The 23,740-nt window shown below is 51.5% G+C and overlaps 1 protein-coding gene across 1 annotated transcript; it reads left to right on the top strand.

The window, feature by feature from the left end:
• Positions 1 to 7,202: 7,202 nt before the first annotated feature.
• Positions 7,203 to 21,610, top strand: Htr6 (5-hydroxytryptamine receptor 6). The gene is made up of 3 exons (XM_052175719.1): positions 7,203 to 7,916; positions 20,814 to 20,972; positions 21,167 to 21,610. Exons 1-3 carry the CDS (start codon positions 7,203 to 7,205, stop codon positions 21,608 to 21,610), a joined length of 1,317 nt encoding a protein of 438 aa, XP_052031679.1.
• The last annotated feature ends 2,130 nt before the right edge of the window (positions 21,611 to 23,740 follow it).

Below are 23,740 nucleotides of genomic sequence, written 5' to 3'. Positions count from 1 at the left end.
GTAGGTCAGGCAGGCTGGTCACTGAGAACCAGGAATCCCAGTCTCCACCTCCCCAGCCCTAGAACATGTGCCACCACACCAGGCTTGTGTGTGTGTGTCTGTGTGTCTGTGTGTCTGTGTGTCTGTGCGTGTAGGCACATGTATGCCATTGTGTCTATGTAGAGGTCAGAAAATGTTTGGGAGTTGGTTCTCTCCATCATGTGGGCACAAGATATTGAAAGATCCTTAGGCTGAGTGGGAAGTGCCCTTACCTGCCACCCTGCTGTCCTGCCCAACATCAGTATATGTGTGTGTATACATATATATGCATAGATATGCATATATGTATTTATATGTATACACATATGCATATATACATATATACACGAATATATGTATTTTATGTATATATGTGTGTATATACATGTATATGTGTATATACACACATATATGTATATATGCATATACATATATGTGTATAATATGTATATACATATATACATATATGTGTGTATACATATATACACACATATTTTATCACTTTCCTATATTTTAAGATTTATTTCATTATTTTATTATATATTTATTATATATACAGCATCCTGACTGCAGGCCAGAAGAGGGCATCAGATAATCAGATCCCATTACAGATGGTTGTGAGCCACCGTGTGGTTGCTGGGAATTGAACTCAGGGGCTCTGGAAGAGTGGCATGAGCTCTGGAAGTGCTGTGTGTGCTCTTAACCTCTGAGCCACCTCTCCAGCCCCACACACATATTTTAAACATAGGTTCTGGGATCCATCTCAGATCCTCATGTTTACATTAGACTAATTGTTTGTTTGTTTGGTGACCAGGTCTTAGTCCAGGCAGGCTATGGCCGTGAACTTCTGATTCCCTTGCCTCTGTCTTCGGAGTGCTGATATTATAGCTGTGTTCCATCATGCCCAATTTATCTAGCGCTGGGGTTGAAAGCCAAGGAAGACTCCATGCCTCTAGGCAAGCACTCTATGAATAGGTAGATCCTCTTCCCCATCCTTGGAGGATGTCGGTCTGTATGTAGCCTAGAACTGACTTGAACTTGTGGTCCTCCAGCCTCAGCCTCCAGAGTCCTGGGTTTACAAGTGCCGTCACACTCTGCCGAAAATAGGATTTAAGAAGTCTCATGGGCTGCATTCACTTGAAGTATGTATGTAAATGCATGTGTATGTGCATGTATGTATGTATGTATGTAGGATAGTATGTATGCATGTACATATGTATATGGGGTATTATGTATATATGTATGTATGTGTGTAAATGGGGTATTATGTATGTATTTATGTATGTATATGGGGTAGTATGTATGTATGTGGGATAGTATGTATGTATGTATGTATGTATGTATATATTTATGTATGTGTGTATATGGATATGCATGTGTGTATGTGTGTATGCATGTATATACATATGTATGTATGTGTGTATATGTGCATGTGTGTATGTATGTATATACACATGTATGTATGTATATGGGGTAGTGATTTCAGGGTTTTGCCTTCACCAAGCTCTAGGTGAACCACCAAGAGAGCACAGCAGCCCTCATCCCTTGGCCCAAGCAGTGAGGGCTTTAGCATCTTTACAGATTAGCAATCTAGACAAGATGTCTGGAGCTGGCTGCCCACTCTTGTTCGGGACCAGCTAGCAAGTGCTCCTCCCCCTGCTCCAGGTCTCTGGGAAAGGTCTGCATTGCCTGGGTTTGAATCCTGGCACGGTCACTTCCTAACTGCGATTGTTGCGAGATCCCAGGTCTCTGGAATTCAGTCTTGCTTCATAGAGTGAGAACTATTGCTCACGGTCAAGTCTACTCAGGGGTGGGGGAGGGCATGCTGTGAGGCTGTGCACACGGCCCGCTGGGAGCAGTGCCTGTCGTCAGGTCATACCTCGAGAAGCATCAGCTGCTGTGATCATGAAGAAAGAGTGTCTGGCTCACACTTCGAGCAGCTGGACAAATCATTTGTCCGCTTATTCATTCTCTCATTAGACAGCTATTTATTAAGAACCTAGACTATGGGCCGAAGAGATGGCTCAGCGTTTAAGGGCACTGGCTGCTCTTCTAGAGGTCCTGAGTTCAATTCCCAGCAACGATGTGGCAGCTCACAAGCATCTGCAACTCCAGCCCCAAGGAATCTGGCACTCTCAATCACCAATGCATATAAAATAATTAATAAATAAATTAAAAAAAAAAAGAATCTAGACCATGCTCATGATGGTTTAGCAGTGAACAAAACCCAAGACTTGCCTGTGTGGAGGTGACCCTCACAGCACCTCCACAGACCTTGGCTTGTCCCTCTGTGTAGTGGGGAGCTATCTTGGTCTCCAGGCAGGGAGAGTGGAGCCTGGCTTGGTAATAGTTGGTCTATTACCCCAGGCGGCATCACTGCCTGCTTCCCACAGAGAGGCAGCTCGCCGTGCCTGGGAGCAGCTAAGAAAGGGTTAAACATTCCTCAAAAGTCCCTCTGCACTGGAGATCACTAGGAAGGCCTCCACTCTACCGTCCATTCGTGCATTCGTCCATTCGTGCATTCCAGGACACAAAGGACAAATAAAGAACTTAAGTTCTAGGTATTAGCAGTGTGACCACAAGGTGGCGCCATTCCCAGGACCAGTTTTTTTTTGTTTGTTTTGTTTTGTTTTGTTTTTTGTTTTTGTTGTTGTTTTGTTTTGTTTTTTCGAAACAGGATTTCTCTGTATAGCCCTGGCTGTCCTCCTGCTTCTGCCTCCCAGAGTGCTGGGATTACAGGTATGCGCCACCACTGCCCGGCCCAAGGCCGGTCTTTTTTTAAATTAATTAATTAATTAATTAATTAATTGGTTTTTTTGGATTTGGTTTTTTTCGAGACAGCGTTTCTCTGTATAGCCCTGGCTGTCCTGGAACTCACTCTATAGACCAGGCTGGCCTCGAACTCAGAAATCCGCCTGCCTCTGCCTCCCAGAGTGCTGGTATTACAGGCGTGCGTCACCACCCACCGCCTGTAATATAAACTTGTTTTCTTTTTCTTTTTTCATTTTTTAAGACAGGGCTTCTCTTGCCCTGGATATAGACCAAGCTGGCCTTGAACTCAAAGCTCTGTCTCCCTCTGCCTCCTGAGTGTTCGGATTAAAGGTGTGCACCATCGCTTGCCTGTCTAAAAATAAAAAAATTTAAATTATAACATAGCACAGATCATCATAATATAACAAAAATGTGTAAAAAATTAGTCATCTAGAATGAGAAAGCGTTAAAATGATCACGTTTAAGGGGCTGGAGAGAAGGTGGCTCAGTAGTTAAGAGCACTGGGTGTTCTTGCAGAAGACCCAGGTTCAGTTCCTAGGGACCACATAGTGGCTCAAACCTGTCTAGTTCCAGGGAATCTGATGTCCTCTTCCAGAATCCCAGGACACTACATTATGCAGTGTACATATATTCCTACAGGCAAAACAGTCACACAAACTAAATAAAAGTAAGCAAGCAAAAAATAAATAAACAAACTGGTCCGTTTTGTAAGCTGTGAAGAAAGTGTGAAGAATAGACTCAGACAGTCACCCCAGTTCACCTCTGCTCTCTGATATCCCAGCGTGGAGAACTGAAGAGTCGTTTGCGGCCTGGCGTGGTGGTGATGCCTGGAACCCACTCCTCAGAAAACTGAGCTGGAAAAATGGAAACTCTGAGGCTAGCCTGGGCTACGTAATGAGACCCTGTCTCAAAAAACAAAACAAGGAAGCAAGCAAAGAAAACAACCACATGGGAGCAAGACCCGTGCAGAGGAGGCAGCTGAGCTCGAAGGGCCTGCAGTTAAACATGGCAACCTGTGCTGGAGCTCCTTCCCTCCACCCCACACGGTGGGAGAGGATGCCTGGAGGCTGTCCTCTCTCCTCTTCCACACGCACACATACACACTCATGCAGGCACACACTGCACCACACGCACATGCACACACACACACACACACTGCACCACACACACACATGCACACACACATACACACACAGGCACACACTGCACCACACACACACACACACACACATATACACAGGCATACACTCACACAGGCACACACTGCACCACACACACACACACATACACACACACTGCAGCACATACACACATGCACACACACACACACACACACACACACACACGCACATATATACAGGCATACACACACACAGGCACACACTGTACCACACACACACACATACACTGCACCACACACACACACACACATACACACACGCACACACACTGCACCACACACACATGCACACACGTACACACACACACACACATGCACACACACTGCACCACACACACATGCACACACATACACACACACATGCACACACACAGGCACACACTGTACCACACACATATGTATACACACACACACACACACACACACACACACACGCATACACCCACAAGCACACACTGCACCACACACACATGTACACAGACACACACGCATACACAATGCACACACACACACACACACACGCATACACACACAGGTACACACTGCACCACACACACACACACATGCACACAGGTACACACTGCAACACACACACACATGCATACACACACAGGCAAACACTGCAACACATACACACATACACACACGCATACATACACACACAATTTCAAGACAAAACAAACCCTTGATACAGGATTGGAGAGATTGCTCAGTGGTTAGGAACACTGGCTGCTTTTCCAGAGAACCTGTGTTTGATTCCCAGCACCCACGGGGCAGCCCACAACCATTTGTAACTCCAGTCTCAGGGGGTCCGATGCTCTCTTCCAGCCTCCACAGGCACCAAACATATATACAGGCAAGCAATCATAAGCAGGAGAAAAAAGAAGAAAAGAAGAAAAGAAAAAGAAACCTTTGCCAGCTTTATAGATCAAGTCTATAACCCAGATTACCGGGCTCCAAATGCGTCTACTGACGCTCATGTTAGGCACGCCAGGGATATGAGAGGCACCTCAGGGTGAGACACCAGTGAGAAACACAGAAGCCAGCAGCTAGCACTGATACAGGACTGTCAAGCTGTTGGAGCACGCAGTGTCATTTAATCTCCCCTGACACCCGGTGAGTCAGACGCGGAATTCTGCTAACTGTGGCTGACGAGAAGGCCAAAGGATCAGCTGTCACTGGCTCTGAATGTGCAGGGCCTACTGAACAGCCGAGCTGGGATCTCAAGCAGGTCTCTGACTCTCCATGCAGGGGTGATCTTCTGTCTCCTCAGGCCACTCAGTGTGGAATGAGGGAGAGAGACATCTTTTGCGTGCTACTGCTGGCTCCGCCCACCATTGGGCGTGAGTGGATTCCGTTCCTCGGCGGATTCTGTCAGGAGGCATTTTGAGCACCTGATGTGGCCTCCTTCTCTGCCTTGGGCACCTGGCAGATCTCGGTGTCACGTCCCCCTTGGTCGCCCTGGTGCTGGAGCGGGCTCTTGACCTGTCTGAGCCTCAGTTTAACGCCTTCTTTCTGGCTTATATATTCTGGCTTTTATAGTTGGGGTAGGAATCTGGGTAGAGACATTCCAGGACAAACAAAGACCATGAAGGCAGTGGGCGCTTCTAAGTGGAGGGCATTCCCACTGCGGAAAAGACACCCACCAGGTTCTTGTCACACGTCTGTACATTTTCTCTCCTCTTTCTCCTCCTCTTCTTCCCCGTCCTTCCCCTCCTCTTCCTCTTCCTTTTCCTATAGAAAACATCACTTTACGTTTCCTTTGCCCGTTTCTTGCCCATTTCCTTCTGCTAGAATGGAAGTTCACAGGGAAGCGTCATCTAATGTAGTGTCCAGATAGACTGGGCCAGAGCAGTACCTGGTACCTTGTAGGTGTGAAAAAAACTTGGTCACCACTAGGAGGCGCTAGGCCCTGCCCCTGTTTGCAGTGATTACCCTTCCAATGGTTTGGAGATCCCCAAATCCCTCACACTGAGATCTGGAGCGCCAACAGGTTAGGGAGGGGGACCTTCGCCAAAATCACTCAGTGTTGTTGGAGAACCGGCGGGGATGACCAAAAGATGAGAGTGGTGGAAATTATTTACCCATTGTATAGATCCCGCAACTGAGGCTCAGAGGGATCTCAAAAGACTTGCTCAGTATTTCCTAGCTGACTCCTCTTGAAAGCGTGGTGACTCTCACAGTGAGTGGTTCGACCCGCATTGGGGAGCAGTCTCCGGGTGCATACAGGTCACGTCCCCCCTTCCTTGACTTCTGCCTGCGCCATCACCACGTGTGGGCAGGGGAGCCGCAGGCGGAGGTGTGGGGGTTGCGGGCGCCCGGGGAGCGACTGGAGCATCCTTCTCCAGGCCTAGGGTACCACAACCCGGCTCGCCGGCTAAGAGGGGCTCGGCTCTGCCCGCCCACCGCGGGGCGGGGCGCACGCTTGGAGCCTCCGGGACCGCGCGTGGCTGAAGCGTCGCGGGCTCCTGCGCGCCGTCTCCCCGCCTCGGGAGCCCTATGCCCGCCGCGCCACCAGCCACCGCCGCCTGTAGTCTCCAGCCCCGCGGTGCTTGCCGCAGTCGCCGGCAGCGGATCACCCGCGAGCGCCCAGGTAAAGGGAGCGCGGGCGGGAGGCGGCCAGGCGAGCCGGCGCGGCCGGGAGGGCGGAGCGCCGCGCTGCGCTCCTCTGCCAACCCTCTCTCCCCGGCCAGGTCTGGCCCGGCCCGGTCCGAGGCCTCCGGTACCCGGGATCCCTCGGTGCCTCAGGGCGAAAGGAGACCTGCTTTCCGGCGCCGAGCTGCGCTCCTGCTCTTGGGCCACCCCATTGCGACCCCCACGCGCGACAGCTCGTGATTTAGCGCACTCACACGCCCACCCTCCTTAGAGAGATTGCCCCGGCCGGAAGGCGGGAGTTCGCCTCCTGCTCCCACCTCCCCAGCCAGGAGCCCCCCACCCCCCATCTTACGGCATCCCCGGTGGCTCTATTCCATTCCAGGGCTCTCATCCAACCCCAACCTAACTTTCATTGATTCGGCGCATCGGTACCCCTCCCCAAACTTCTTACCCGAGTACTCCAGGTGGCCCTGCCGTAGGAGGCACCCCTGCAATCCCTCCCCTACCTCTTGTAGTCGTTGCTCGGTGACCTAAGAACCCCGTTTTGCCACCTACTCCTTTGAGGGGCAGTTTTTACCCAGCTTCACCCTGTATCCGCATTCACCATATCCCGTCCTGATCCTCAACCCCAGTCCCCATGGTTCCAGAGCCCGGCCCTGTCAACAGTAGCACACCAGCCTGGGGCCCCGGGCCACCGCCTGCCCCAGAGGGCAGTGGCTGGGTGGCCGCCGCGATGTGCGTGGTCATCGTGCTGACGGCAGCCGCCAATTCGCTGCTGATCGTGCTCATCTGCACGCAGCCCGCGCTGCGCAACACGTCTAATTTCTTCCTGGTGTCGCTCTTCACGTCGGACCTGATGGTGGGCTTGGTGGTGATGCCCCCAGCCATGCTGAACGCGCTGTATGGGCGCTGGGTGCTAGCTCGCGGCCTCTGTCTGCTTTGGACCGCCTTCGACGTGCTGTGCTGCAGCGCCTCCATTCTCAACCTCTGCCTCATCAGCCTCGACCGCTACCTGCTCATCCTCTCGCCGCTGCGCTACAAGCTGCGCATGACAGCCCCGCGTGCCCTGGCACTCATCCTGGGTGCCTGGAGCCTCGCCGCGCTGGCTTCCTTCCTGCCCCTTTTGCTGGGCTGGCACGAACTGGGCAATGCTCGAACGCCTGCCCCCGGCCAGTGCCGCCTATTGGCCAGCCTGCCTTTTGTCCTCGTGGCGTCCGGAGTCACCTTTTTCCTGCCTTCGGGTGCCATCTGCTTCACCTACTGCAGGATCCTGCTGGCTGCCCGCAAGCAGGCGGTGCAAGTGGCCTCGCTCACCACGGGCACGGCTGGCCAGGCCTTGGAAACCTTGCAGGTACGGGTGGTGGGGTGGTGGGGTGGTGGGGTGGCGGAGTGGCAGGGTTGGAAGAGCTGGCTTTTGGGAGAAGTAAACCGCCATTAGGAAACCACTGGGCGACGGCCTCATAGTAAGCGCTTGCTGCTAATCCTACAAGGCCAGTGACTATGCCTTTCTGATGAATCTCTGACTGCTCTGACTGTGGTGGGGAATATGCGGGCTGTGGTGAGCTGGGTATGGGGAGGAAGCTGGCCTGCTTCTCCATGGCAGAGCCCCATCCTGTGACACAAGTGGGAAACTTAGAACGCATCCTCTCTCTCGTTTTCACAGTCCTTTCTCTGGGCCCCTTGGTCCTGCCTTCTAAATAAGCATGCTTTGCTATCCATCCCTAGTCTAAGTCACTGTCACCTCTCACCAGGGAGCCTTTGACAGACTTCTGCTGGCTCCCACTGCCGTCCAAGTTCCCAGGTGGAGCCAGGGTGACTGAAAGTGTTGCTTTCCTGCTACAAACCTCACCTAGCTCACCACAAGGCAAAACCCCACTTCAGAATATGGCTCTAGGATCCTTCCAGGCCAAACTCCAACCTTCCCTTTCTCCTCTCTCCCTCTCTTCTTCTCTGTCTACACCAGCCTCAGGGCCCCGAGGACAGTCCTCAAAGATGCTAAGCCTAACTCTGTGCCAAGATTTCCGGCCTTCCTTTGAGAGAGGGCCTCGTGTAACTTCAGTTGGCTCCCAACTATGTAGCTGAGGGTGATCTTGAACTGACGATCTTCCCGCTTCTACCTCCCAAGGTGTTGGTACTATATGTGTGCAACGCCATGCCTGGCTTAAGGCCTGTGTGCTTGCTGACCCCTCTGCCTCAACGCCTTTTCCTGGAGCGGCTCTTGCTGAATTCTTTTCAGCCCACTAGGCTGACCCTGACTTCTGGGTCTGAAGGTCCACTGCCTCCCTGTTTATGTGTTGATTTAGCCACACTGCCTCCCTAGCTTGGAGGCTGCGTGAGGCTAGGTCAGTTTTGATGCCCCCCCCCCAGTAGACTTAACTCAATAGTTACCTGTGAATGGGGTGAGGCCCCTTAGCTCGGGCAAGCACGCTTGCTCTTGCCACACAGGTTACCCCGGGCTCCTGGCTGAGGTCTGCCCTGCTGCATGCGATGTAGGCTCTCTAGGCTTGGGTTCCTGAGACTTAGGTCTGTAAATAAAGCACTGGGAAAGGTCCCAGCTGCTCTCTGCAAGGACATCTCGGAGCCTCAGGTGAAGGAGATTCTTGGAGGTTGGTAGCCTTGGGGGTCACTGAGCAGCAAAGGATTTGGGTGAGGTGGGAAGATAGCAGTCCCCTGGCAGCCCCCAGAGCAGCCAGGCTGTAATGCTAGGAGAGAGACCTGATCTAGGACAGTGATGTCTGGAGTAGGAGAGGAGCCCTGGCTGTAGCCATCTCTGTTCCCGAGCTGTCAGTGGTCCTGATACAGTCAGGATGAATGACTCTTTCCTTAGAATTTTGGTATTTTCTTTTTCTTTTTTCTTTTTTTTTTTCAAGACAGGATTTCTCTGTGTAGCTCTGGCTGTCCTGGAACTTGATCTGTAGACCAGGCTGGCCTCAAACTTACAGAGATCTGCCTGCCTCTGCCTCCCGAGTGCTGGGACTAAAGCCATGAGCCACCGCCACCACTGCTGGAATTTTCTTTCTTTCTTTCTTTCTTTCTTTCTTTCTTTCTTTCTTTCTTCCTTCCTTTCTTTCTTTCTTTCATAAAGACTTACTTTATTCTTGCTTAGTGATTTGCTCCTGCCTTGTCTCGATTTTACTGACTTTCCCATTTGTTGGCCTTAAGGTAAGCGATCAACGCCTGTTTCACACCTGTGTGAATTTTCTAGCCTCAAAGGCTGTGGCTTCTCCCCAGAAACCCCCAAATTGAGTGAGCTACATGTCAGTGTGGACGATGTAAACAGATACTAGCTGATGTCTCCACCCGGCAGGGGCTTGGTTCCCACCCTGCGAAGATGGCTCAGTGGTTAAGAGAGCTTGCTTCAAGATCACAAAGACTGGAGTCTGGATCCTGGCACTCACATAACAAGACAGGCATCCCACAAACACTTGTGACTCCAAGGCATTGGGTTCTGTCTTTTGGATTCTGTGCATGTGAGGGCAAGCATGCGAGTATGCACACATGCACACACGCTCATGCACACACGCTCATGCACACACACATGCACACACACATGCACACATGCACATGTACACACAGATACATACACTCATGCACACACATGTACACATGCTCATGCACACACATGCACACACGTGCACACACACATGCACACATGCTCATGCACACACATGCACACATGCACATGCACACACATGCACACACATGTACACATGCTCATGCACACACACATGCAAACATGCTCATGCACACATATGTACACATGCTCATGCACATATGCTCATGCACACACACATGCACACATGCTCTTGCACATGCACACACACTTATGCACATACATACATGCACATTTGTGTGCACACTTATACAAACTTCAAAAGATAAGGGACTGGCCAAAAAGCTCAGTAGTTATAGTCAATTGCCACCAAGCCTGAAGATCCAAGTTTTATCCCTGGGACCTACATGGCAGAAGGAAAGACCCCACTTCCATTCATGTCCTCGGACCTCTGCCTATGTGTCCCTGACCAGCAAAGGACTTGGGTGAGGTGGAAAGATAGCAGCCTCCGGGCAGCCCCCAGAGCCGCCAGGCCTCAGTGCCATGGGGGCTGTGCGGCTGCTCCCCTGCCACCCCAGAGCCCTTCTGCGTGAGATGGCTAGTGTACACACACACACACACACACACACACACACACACACACACACCACTCACACACACACTCACACACATACACACACACATACACACACATACACACACACTCACACACACATATACACACACTCACACACACACACACACACATACACACACACTCAAAGAAAAACAATATTAAATACAAACAGAAGCTCCTGGGTTCTTGAAGCTATCAATCAACTGTGACACAGACTCTCCAGGGTCTGACGCTGAGCTCCACCCTTGCTCTCAGAGATTTTATAAAGGAAAGAGAATCGCCTGGCGGTGGGGGTGGGGGTGGGGTGGGGTGGGGGTGGAGTATCTCTCCTACCCCATCTTTTTACTTCCATGGATGTGTTCAGAAAGGAAAGTTCCTGTCTCTTCCAGAAAAGACAAACCAGTGACCCTTGCCGTGGACAGTCACGGGAAACACAGGGCAGGGATGTCAGAGGGCCCAGCAATGTCACTGGAGAGCTTTCGTCTGTCATGCCCCGAACCTGAGGCTAGCTTTCTCATTTTGAGTTGGGAGAGGGTCACTAAGAACAATGAACATGTTCTCTCTTGCCGGAAGACAGCTTGCAGCTCACATTCTACGCTAGTATTTTTAAATTATTATTATTATTATTATTACTTTTTTGTTTTGTTTTTGTTTTTCAAGACAGGGTTTCTCTGTGTAGCCCTGGCTGTCCTGGAACTCACTTTGTAGACCAGGCTGGCTTCGAACTCACAGAGATTCACCTGCCTCTGTCTCCTGAGTGCTGGGATTAAAGGTGTGTGCCACCGCTGCCAGGCTTTAATTTATTAGTATTATGTACTTCTTGTTCTTCTTCTTGTTCTTGTTCTTGTTCTCCTTCTTCTTCTTCTTCTTCTTCTTCTTCTTCTTCTTCTTCTTATTATTATTATTATTATTATTATTATTATGTGTGTGTGTGTGTGTGAGTGCGCACACAGGTGTGCCATAATAGAACAGAAGACAAGGCTCAGCAGTCCGTTCTCTTCCCCCACCGCGTGGGGGATAGGGGTCTAGTCAGGCTCTAGTGCAGGCCTTCACCTTCTGTGCCTTCTCACTGGCTCTGTGACTTTTTAAAATGTTCGCCCGCATCTGAAAAGCCCTGAACACCATCTTTGGGGACACTCTGTACCAGAGATCACAGATGTTACAAGTCGGGCTGTCGGGCACCCTGGTCTCAGCAAGGCCCCGACACAGCTGTTCTTTTGCTGAAGTAAATCTGCGGATACCAGGATGGCACCTGGTGACCTCAGGGCCTGCGCAGGAGCCTGCCTCCCGTAGCCGTGCTCCGCCATCGTCTGTCAGGCACCAAGCTTCCTTTCCCAAACCCCTGCTGAGTGAGCACCACTTTCCCAGCCCTGTTTGATGATGGGGAAACTGAGGCTCAGGGAGAGCGGGTGTGGCTCAGCTACCCTTGCGCAGGGACAGTCTACCATGTCCCCTACTGGCTGCTTCCCGGGGTCCTCCCTGAGCCCGGTCTGCACCCAGCCCACTCTGCACCCCGCGGCTCTGACCTGGCTCGCTTGTGCTCTTTCCCAGAATTCTCTCTGTGGTGGTTTTGTTTTGTCTCACGCCTGGAAATACTGGCTAGGTGCCGCCAGGCCAAGACCTGCCTGAGTACAGACAGAGCTTGATCTTGCCAGACTCCAGGTCGGCCCTTGAGGTCTTCTCCATGTCAGTGAACGGTGACCTCCTTTTTCTGGTCTCGCAGGCCAGGAACTCTGGAGGCAGCCTGGGTGCTTACACTGGGTATCCAGTCCTCTCCTTGTGACTCATATCCAGCCTCTAGGTACCACTGCCATCCTGGGCCTGAGTCCTGTTGTGGACGCCTGGGTTACTATAGTAACCTTCTAACTGACAGGTCCCGCCCTGTTACTATGCTCTGTCAGCCTTACAGCTCTTGTCCGGAGATTCCCTGATCCACATCTAGGTTGGCCTTTTCCCCCTGGTTGCTCTTCCTCTTCCAGCCACACTGCTCTCCTGGTTACTCCTTGAGCATCAAGCGCGTTCCTGTCTCAGAACCTTTGCACCTGCTGTTCCATCTTTCCTGTCCACATGGCCCTCCCTCTACTTCTGTCCCGCCTTCTGGTTTCTGTTCTCAGGCTTCTGAGTAGGAAGCGGCACCCTCCCGGCTAGGGCCTCTCTCCAGGCCTGCTACTCCTTCTCAGCAGCATCTGTGAACATCTTGCTAGTGGACAGGTGATGGACTGATGGACCGTCCTGGGTAGGAAGCGGGCTTTAAGAGGGCAGGAGCTTGTCCTGTTGATGCCCTGGTACCAGCATCCGGAGCCATGCCAAGCCTCTCCCGACCTCGCAGCCTGTGTTTATGGCGGGAAAGAAATGGACACGGATGAACATAGAACTTCGGAGAGCCTGGAGCTCAGGCGGGTGCCCACCCTCCTGTTGGCTTACTCATATATGGGATGACTTTTCACAACATGAATTTGTTAGCCCGATCAGTAGCATGCATTGAGTAATTACTGTGTGCAGGAGGCTTTTTTTTTTTTTTTTTTGGTCATGGAGAGGTCGTTCGTACCTTAAGCACTGGATGGTGGAGCTTAGATGGGGGTGTGGAGACCCCCCCCCCCTTAAAGCCATGTTCTGTGTATAGCTGAAGGCCAAGGCAGAGAAGGCACAGTGGACCCTGAGGCTGAAGTTTGGAGGACATCCTTTCTGGCCCCAAGGCCATCATCCTACCTCAGTGACAAGGTGATCCACCTGGTTCTCGAGCCAGGGGCGTGTCTATTCCACACCTCTCCCCCCGCTGAGCACCTGCTGGAAAGTCTACTCATTATCCCCTACCCCCACCCCAGCCCACACTTTTTTGGGAGGAAGGAAGTTGAGACAGAGTCTCTCTGTGGAGTCCTGGCGGCCTGGAACTCGGAGAGATCTGCATATCTCTGCCTTTCCAGTGCTGGGGTCATCATGCCTGGCCTCGTTCTCTTTTAAAGACTATTTTATTTTCAGTTGTGTATCTGCACACACATACGCATGCGTGCAAGTGCAGGTGTTGTCAGAGGCCAGAGGTGTTCAGTCCCCTGGTTCTGGAGTGTAGCAGTTGGGAACCACTGGATGTGGGTGCCTGGAACTGAACTGGGGTCCTCTGCAAGAGCAGTGTGTGCTCTTGAACCGTCCATCCAGCCCAGAGCCTGTTCTCTTGGCTGTTGAAGCATCAGACCCTCCACCACCCAGCTTTCAAAGCCGCTTGTGCCTTGTTTCCTGAGTGCCTGCTGTCGGGGGGTTTGTGTGTGCTGCGGCACGCCTCTTCTCTTAGGTTTGTTTCTGTTTTTCTTCTGAACTGGCCTATCCAGAAAGGGAGCCTTCCAGGCAGGGTGGTGCACACCTTTAATCCTAGCACTCAAACTCGGGAGGCAGAGGCAGGTCCATCTCTGTGAGTTTAAGGCCACCCCGATTTATGTAGAGAGTTCCAGGCCATCTAGAACTACATAGTTGAGATCCTGTCTCAAATGAACCGACAAGCGGACACACAGGGAGCTTGCGGCTGGAGACGGGTCTCGGAGCTCAGGTCCGCAGCAATGGTGTGGGCAGACACAGAGAAGGCTGCGTGGGGCCCTTTCCCTTCTAGGATCCAGCTCTTTCCTCTTCCTTCGCTGGTGTAGCCGCTAGCTCCCTGCAGATGGAAGGGAGGCGGGAACAGGCTCCCAGTCCCTGGCATGGGCAACGTGGGAGCTGGCCAGCATGATATCTCTCTGCTGATCCACATATGCCTCTGTGTGAAACTGGGCTCTAAAAAAAACCCCCGCTGCTGGCACAGTGGTTCCCACCGGGTCTTCCCAGCATTCCCAGGGGCTGGGCGATAGGAGTTATGCTTAGCACTGGGATAGCATGGAGATTTAAGGGGGCAAAGCTGTCTCTCTGGGATGATGCCAATCCAGGGAGTTGTGGGGGGAGAGGAGACAAAGCAACAGAGGTGTGGAAGTGTATGCCTGTTATTTCAGCATGGGAGAAAGGCTGAGGCAGGGGGATTGCTGTGAGCTTGAGGCCAGAGTGACTTAGGGCGTTCCAGGAAACCAAGAATTACAGTGAGGCCCTGTCTACACACACACACACACACACACACACACACACACACACACACACACCAAAACAGGGAGGGTAAAAAGAGGGAGATAGATAGACCGTGTGTGTGTGTGTGTGTGTGTGTGTGTGTGTGTGTGTGTGTGCACGCGCACGCTCGCAGGGTATACAGGGGAGTATCCATTCTTGGGTAAGCCTAGAAAGTCAAGAGCATTGCTGGACAGTATGGGGCTGCAGTGTGAATGCAGCCTTATGGAGACAGAAAGGAGGAACTCCTCACCTTCCGCCAGCTCCTAGTCCCCTCTCAACCCCCCTCCCCTTCCCTCCAGGTGTTCCTCTCCCCTCCTCCTTCCTCTGTCTCCCCGATCTCCCCCTCCTCTACCTCCTCCTGTCTGTCTTCCCACCCCTGCCCTTCCCTCCTAACTGCATATCTGTCTGTTTCAGTGACAAGTCTTCCCTCCACCCCCATCCCTCCTCCTCCTCCTCAGAGGAGGTGACAGTCACAGAAATACCTGCTGGGGGAGGTGACTGCAGAGTAGCTGTGCTGAGCTGGGGACTTGGCATAGAAATTCAGCATCTCCTCCTTCAAGTCCTGCCTGCTCCCACCACAGCTAGATGACCTTGGAGAAGTCATTTTGCCTACCTGTTATCTCAGGGCTAAAGATGACTGTCAGTGAGGTGGGGAGGTGGCTCGGGCACAGAGTAGGTGCTCAACAGGTCTCCCTTCTCTGCTGTTGGTGGAAGAATAGATGAGGGTAGGGACCTCTGTCTTCCAGTATCAGCACAGCATCACCAACATGACACCTTGGCATCACCAACAGCATCACGATTATTAAATAGGTGAGAACTCTGGGATGCTTACAATGCAAACAATAAGAGCCTACAAGGTACAGTGTTGGGAGCTGTTCCAAAGGTTTTCCTTACCTTATTTATTCCTTAGCATAAGCCTGTGGGCTTCTCTGTGTAGCCCTGGCTGTCCTGGAACTCACTCTGTAGACTAGTTTGGCCTCCAACTCAGAGATCCTCCTGGCTCTGCCTCCCAAGAGCTGGGATTCAAGGCATGTTTGTTTGCTTGTTTGTTGTTTGTTTTCTTACAGAAGAGACGAGAGGCACAGTAGCTTGCCAAATGCCATCTGGCTGTTAGAAGCCAGTCAGGGTGTGAAACCGTGTGGTCTGGCTCAAGTCCATCTTGTCAACCTCCCTCTGTGACCAGATGACTATTGAATTGCTTTTCGAGTTTATTTTAATTAAAATTTTAGATTCATTTACTTATTTGTTTTATATATTTAAGCATTTGTATGTGCACGAGTCTTCTGACCACCTGAATATACACGTATTACATGTGTTGTAATACCCGACAGATGTCAGAAGAGGGCATGGGACCTTCTGGAACTGGAATTATGGATGGTTGAAAGCTGCCATGTGGGTACTGGGAATTGAACCCAGGTCTTCTGCAAGAGCAACAAGTGCTCTTAAGCGCTGAGCTATCTCTCTAGCCCCGCATTTTAATTTTTAAATGTGTGCCTATGTGTTCTTGCTTGTCTGTATGTGTGCCACTGTCTGCAATGCCCGTGGAGGTCAGAAAAGGCCATCGGACTTCTGGGAGCTGGAGTTACTGATGGCTGGGAGCTGCCCAAGGTGGGTTCTGGGAACAGAACTTAGTTCCTCTGCAAGAGCAGCCAGTGCACAACTGCTGAGCCGCCATCTTGTTCCCCCTCTTTTGTTAGCAATTTGAATAACAAGGGGATATATAAGTGTACCTCCTTTGAGTGTGTCATTGTGTTGGGAGGTGGAGCCAGGACCTTGTGCTTTCGAGGAAGCACACCACACAGCCCGAGAAGTACAAGTAAGGCAAAGTGAAAGACCCCTTGGGCCTGGTCTCTGCACCTTTGGTGACACTCTTGCCCACTAATGGCACATTCTTGATGTCATTCCGTGTGCTGTGTGCTTGCATTAGGTCCTCAAGAATCTGTGTTTTTGGCACTGTTTACACAATGGAGGCACGTCTTCTGTGCTGCGGTCCATCTGCCATGCTCATTCCGTACCGCACCCCCCTTTGTCCAACACACCCCTCATTTATTCATTCGCTTTAAGGTTTTTTTTTTTGTTTTTTTTTTTGTTTGTTTTTTTTGGATTTGGCTTTTTTGAGACAGGGTTTCTCTGTATAGTCCTGGCTGTCCTGGAACTCACTCTGCAGACAAGGCTGGCCTCCAACTCAGAAATCCACCTGCCTCTGCCTCCCAGAGTGCTGGGATTAAAGGTGTGCGCCACCACCACCTGGCTCGCTTTAAGTTTTAAAAAGATGTATTTATATGTTTTAGTGTTTTCATTGCATGTATGTGCATCATGTGCACGCCTGGTGCCTGCAGAGACTCAAAGATGGTCTTGGATCCCCCTGGAACTTGAGTTATTGATAGATGTGGGTGCTGGGAACTGAACCCAGGTCCTCTGCAAGAGCAGGAAGTGCTCTTAACCATTGAGACCCTGTCTGAAAACAAATGAATGAATGAACAAATGAATGAATGAATGAGTGAATACTAGGGGCGAGGATGTGGTGCAGTTGATAGATGTTCCATAGATCTTTTTAATTGACAAATATAGTATCCATACAATACACAAGATCTTTTCTTTGGATAGAGTGCTTCCCTATTTATTTAGTTTTGAGACAGGGTCTCATGTGACTAGGCTGGTATCGAATTATTATATAGCAGAGGATGGTCTTGAATTCCTAATCCTCCTGGCTTTACCTTCTGAGTGCTAGATTGCAGACATGCTCCATCATACCTGCAACATTTATGCAGCACTGGGAATGGAACCCAGAGTTTCCTATATGCCAGGCAGGCACTGTGCCAACTGAGGTACATCCCCAGCCCCTGGCCAAGTATATTAGCATTTTATTTGTATTTATTCACTGTGTGTGTATTTGTTTTTGTGTGTGTGCACGCAATGCGTGTGTGCATCATAGACTGCTGTGGAGGTCAGAGGATAACTTGTGGCAGTCAGTTGTGTCCTTTTTTTTTTTTCAGGGGCGGGGTGCATTTAAGACAGGGTCTCACTATATAGCTTTGGCCGTTCTGGAGGTCTTACTCCGTAGACTAGGCTAAACTTGAACTCACAGAAATCTGCTTGCCTCCGCCTCCCAAGTGCTGGGATTAAAGGTGTGCGTCACTATTCCCAGCTCAGTTCTGTCTTTTCCACCAGGAACCAATGAACAGGAGTCCGATGCAGAGTTTCTGGCTAGAAAGGGCACTGCCAGGTTGCACCGGACGACAAACCACCCTCTCTCTGTTCCTGGCATGTGCGGCAGATATATTAAGGGGAAATACAGATTACAAAGGCCTAGCATGGGTGGGCGTGGCTACTGTGAAGAGAAGCTGGCGATGTTGGCATCAGCACTGCGCATGTGCGTACAGTCCCTCTCCCGTTGTACCCAAGGGGCTCTTTCTCAAGTTCATTGAGTTAGTGTGGGGTGGGGCTGTGATTGCAGCAGACCATGCCTCTTAAAGGCTTAGCTTTGTCTTCTGCCACCCTATCAAGGCCAAGGGGAGAAGGTCAGGGTCTCTCTGAGGCTGTTTTTTCTGTGGATTTGTCCCTGATAGTCATACCGTCAGATCTCACCTGAAAAATCTGTTATAATGTGCTTTGTCCTCCACGTCCCGTTTCAGAGCGAGACCCCAGTCCCGCAGGAGCGCAGCTCAGAGCTCGGGTTCCAGCACCGTGGACAGGCCTCTGCTCTGCAAGCCCCAGTTGGCAGGGCGCTAGGCGGAGGAGGGCTCCTGTGTGAGTCTGGCTTTGAAGCTTCCCGGCTGTGACAGACCCAGGCTTTGCGTCCTCCACCCGTCTCCATCTGTGGAGGACGGCTTGGGAGTCCGCTCCCTTCCCGCCTCTGCCTGATCTTTGCGTCTTTCCACGTACATCCCGCCTCTGGCTGCCTTCAGACCCCAGCTGGGCATGTTGAAACGTACCTGTCCTGCGAACACCAGTGAGACGGAGGCAGGAGTAGTTCCAGTTTAAGGCTAGCCTGGACTACATGTCTCAAAAGAAAAAGAGTGAAGCTGTGCAAATCCTTGGGTCTAAAACCTAAGTATGTGACTAAGGCAGGAGAGTGGCTAGAACTATGGCTCAGTTGCTAGAGTGCCTGCCGAACATGTGAGAAGACCCGGGTTCAATCCCCAGCACCCCATAAACCGGGTGTGGTGGACCATGCTTGTAATCCCAACATTCAGGAGGCAGATCTTGGAAAACTGGGAGTTCAAGTTCTTTTCCTTGGGTCAAACCCAGGCTGCCAGGCTTGGTGACAGCCACCCTTACTTGAAGGCCACATTTTTCTTTCTTTAGTATGTATGAAAATAAACTTTTATGAGTAGCCTTTCCTGTGGAGAGGTTGCTCGTATTTTCAGAGGGATCCAGAGCTCAAGGCTTAATTCATGCCTCACAATAATCTGGGACAGTTGGTTGCAGGTGGCAACATCAAGCTCAGACCTCTCTGTGTGCTTGTCCCTTCTTGGTGGCTTCCAGGGGCGTGGCACCTCCCTCCTGCCCCGGTTCCCACCAGCGTCCAGGAGGAGAACGGAGTAGGGTGTCCTTGTGGATTAGAAAGGAGCTAGCTGTGCAGTGCTCGGGTCCCCAGCCGTTCCCGCCTCACGCACACAAGCAAGGTTTCATCTCAAACATCTGCTTTGTGCACAGATTAAAAAGAGACACTTCTGCTTTGCGGAGCAGGATGGGAAAACCCTAATTCCAAACTGTGCAGAGACTTCGTGGGTTGCACGGATAAGCTTCCCTTCATGGTTGGTCTTCAGAGAGAGTGCCACCAGTCCTTGAATTGCTGAGGTCTTGGAAGGTGATGGGGCTGTGTGCCTGTCTGTGGAGAATGTCTTCTGCCTATGACCTATCTCCTATTTATCTGTCTGCCCATCCATCCGTCTGTCCATCCATCCGTCTGTCCATCTGTCCGTCTGTCTGTCCATCCATCCACCCATCCACCCACCCATCCATCCATCCATCCATCCATCCATCCATCCATCCATCCATCCATCCATCCATCCATCTATCTATCTATCTAGTTATCTATCTATCTATCTATCTATCTATCTATCTATCTATCTATCTATATGTCTGTCTATCTGTTTGTCTATTTATCACCTATATTCATCATCTATCTGCCTGCCTATATATCATTTATTTATTTATCATCTGTCTGTCTGCCTACCTATCTATCTATCTATCTATCTATCTATCTATCTATCTATCTTCTCCTTTTATTGTTGTTCTTTGTTTTTCTGAGACAGGTTTTCTCTGTGTCACTTTGACTGTCCTGGAATTCATTCTGTAGATCAGGATGGCCTTGAACTTACAGAGATCCACCCACCTGCATCTGCCTTCTAAATACTGGGATTAAAGGCGTTCGCCAGCACCACCCAGCTTCCATCTATCTATTTTTGAGACTGGGTCTCCTACAGTTTAGGCTGGTCTCATGTCATTTTGTAGCTGAGGGGTAGCCTTAAACTTCTGAGCTTGCATGGATTCCAGGCACACACCTCCATACCTAGTTTGTGAAGTAGGAGAAAGGGAACCCAGGGCTTCATGTATATTATTTAACTGAGCTACATCTGACTCCTCTGTGTACTGAGTACTGGTGTTATAGGAGGGCCATTTGGAGCTGTCTTCCTCTGTATCTGCACTACCTCAAAGTTGTGAAATGCTGTATGGTCAAGGTGCAATGTGGGACCAGGATCAGGGCTCCATAGAGGTCCCGGTTGGAAGCTCAGCTTGAGACCATCATTACACAAGGATCTATTGGCAGTGCCAGTGTTCCGTCTGGGGCTGTGCTGTTCTTAGCACTGACGTCAGGCTTGGTCTGCAGCCAGTTTGGTATGGAACTGAGTGAGGCCTAGTGCTTCAGCTGGGAATCAGTCAAGGATCAGGGCTCAGTTAATTGCGGGTATGCTAGGACTCGGTCTAGTATTAGGGTTGAGGTTCAGTCTGTGACTGAGGTCCATCAACTTTAGTGGCTTTCTTTTCCACAGGTGCCCAGGACTCCACGCCCAGGGATGGAGTCCGCTGACAGTAGGCGTCTGGCCACCAAGCACAGCAGGAAGGCTTTGAAGGCCAGCCTGACCCTGGGCATCCTGCTGGGCATGTTCTTTGTCACCTGGCTGCCTTTCTTTGTGGCCAACATAGCTCAGGTAAAAAAAAAAACAGTGAAGGAGGGATGAGTCCAGGCCTGGCCGGAGAGACTCCATGCCTCATTGGACAATGGTGGGAGGGAGGAGGATGGCTCATGGGTGGTACCTGTGTCTGTGTGTCTGTCCTGTCCTTGCTGGGTGGGGTAGCCTGGGTCCCTGCCTGGGACAAGGTGTGATGAGTCTTATCTCCACAGGCCGTGTGTGACTGCATCTCTCCTGGCCTCTTCGATGTCCTCACGTGGCTGGGGTACTGTAACAGCACCATGAACCCCATCATCTATCCACTCTTCATGCGGGACTTCAAGAGGGCCCTGGGCAGGTTCCTGCCCTGTGTCCACTGTCCCCCAGAGCACCGGGCCAGCCCTGCCTCCCCCTCCATGTGGACCTCTCACAGCGGTGCCAGACCAGGCCTCAGCCTGCAGCAGGTGCTGCCTCTGCCTCTGCCGCCAAACTCAGACTCAGACTCTGCTTCTGGGGGCACCTCGGGCCTGCAGCTCACAACCCAGCTTCTGCTGCCTGGAGAGGCAACCCGGGACCCCCAGCCACCCACCAGGGCCACCACTGTGGTCAACTTCTTTGTCACAGACTCTGTGGAGCCTGAGATACGGCAGCATCCACTCAGTTCCCCCATGAACTGACCAGGTCAAGAGCTGGCCAGCGGAGGGCCACAATCCCAGAGGTCTCTGCCTACTTTCCCCAAGAGTGAGCGGTGGTAGGTCTCCCGAGAGCAGGCTGAGCATCATGAGGTATTCTCAGCTAGCTCCATCTTCTGCTGCAGGCTCCTTGACATGAGGGGTGATCAGAAACATCCAGTGCAGTGTTGCTTATGGTGTGTGTGATATGACTTGGGGAGGGGGGCTCTTGGAGCTGGGCCATTTGGTTCAGTGCAGTAGGAAAGCAATCTATTCTCAGTCCTTTCTCTTTTGGTGGGTGGGAAGAATGTATCCATCTAGACACCCCAGTTCCTGACTGTCCCAATCCTGTTATCAAAGTGCCATCTCTGGGTTATTGGGGTTCTCATAGGCCCTGGGGAGTGTATTCAAAGTGCTCAGCCCTCTGTAGATGGCTCAATCAATACTGCATGTTCACGAGCTTTCTCAAGTATGCATTTGCTGAGCGTTCAGACATGCCAACCCCGAGGATGGAGGTCTCAATACTAAAGAGCACCTTAGGCTGGAGGCTAGGTAGCCGGAAATAAGATCTTTTTCTCAACTGTATGCCGCACTTCTGGGGCTTGGCATGGGTCTCATGGGAGAGTAGGAGTGATACCACCTTGTAAGACAATGTGAACGGTGTGCCCAGAACTTGTGACGGGTCAGTGGGTGGTCAATTCTATTGCTTTATCCCCCGGTCAGCCGGGTTCTGGCTCTGGTAGAAGGCTAGCAAGTGTCCCTCCCGCCTTCCCCCAGTCTTCTCTCTGACCCTCCCATCTTTCCTCTCTTTTTGTTTTGATTCGCTCTAGGCTCTCAAGTAACTCATGCTTCCCTATGTGGCCAAGGATGATCCTGAACTCATAATTCTTTTGCCTCTACCTCCCAAGTGCTGGGATCACAGGGATATGCCACACACTAGGTTCCGTAGTGCTGGGGGTGGAACTCAGGGCTTCCTGCGTTCCGGACAAGCACTCTGTCAATGGAGCTGTGTTTCCAGGGCCTCCTGTTTTGTTAGGTCAGCCTCACACATACTAGGCAGGCACTCTCCACTGGGCCACATCTCAGCCCCATTGTCTATTCCAACCCAGATTGGGCTCCCAGCCTCCTTTGCTTTGCTGGGTGGAGACCGTACCACTCAGGGACTCTTTCTAGTCCCATTCTGTCCTTCTGCCTGTAGAGGCCCAGGGGATGGCGACAGGTCCTGCACGACCTTAAGTGTGGGTTTCCTCCACCCCGGCTTCCTGGAGAGGGAGCAGTTGATGGCAGCAGAATAGTCTTTCATCCTGCCTGCTTTGGTCCTTCCTAGGGTCACTGAAAGAAAGGACAGCTGTTTGGGTGGGCAGGGTACAGCTGAGGAGGGGTGTATGACCCTGGTTTGGGGGTGAAGCCACAGACAGGCGGGTGGGCTCTGGTCTGGCATGGGGGCTTGCATTTGTGGGTAAGGACAGGGGGCTCTTGGCTCCATGCTGCTCCTCACTGAATTCCTCTTCAGTGGCAGGTCTTTCTCTGAGCTGAGTTCCATCCACTCAGGCTCCCAGGCTCGCCCAGGCTCGCCCAGGAGCTCTCCTTGGTGCTGACCGCGCTCAACTGGGCCCTGGCAGCAGGGCTCTGGTGCTTCCGGCTTTCTCCGCCACGAGGCCTGCCCGAGGGACTCAATAATAAACACAAGCTGAAGGAAGTGGACGTGTGGTGCACTGTCTCCTATTGAAGCCCCGGGTGCTTGGAAAACAGCTGGGTAAAAGGTCTCTCCCTCGCAAGTGTCCTGCGCTCTGATCTGAGTCTGTGCCAAGCAAGCTCTGTGACACTCTCCCTGCGGCTGCCCCCACAAGGAATCGCTGTCACTTTTCCATGCGGACACAGAAGTTTGTACTAAAGGCAGCATGAAGTGGCGTAGATGTTTGTAAACGGGATAAGTGATACGAGTGGAGGGATATCGAGTTTCTGAATTACTGTGATATCCACAGCCGCCTACGGGTCTTATTTCTCCACATGCACAACGAGGGCAGGCCACGTCTGTCCCTGCCACCTAGAGGAGGTGGGAGGGACAGAAAGGATGCAGACACAAGGCCTTAGAGCTCAGGTGAGAAGTCCCAAGGCTAGACTTGATAGCGATTC

This window comes from Apodemus sylvaticus, chromosome 3, assembly GCF_947179515.1.
Source record: "Apodemus sylvaticus chromosome 3, mApoSyl1.1, whole genome shotgun sequence".
Taxonomy (NCBI): domain Eukaryota; kingdom Metazoa; phylum Chordata; class Mammalia; order Rodentia; family Muridae; genus Apodemus; species Apodemus sylvaticus.
The sequence above is the reverse complement of the archived record's forward strand: the minus strand, read 5'-3'. Positions and strand labels throughout refer to the sequence as shown.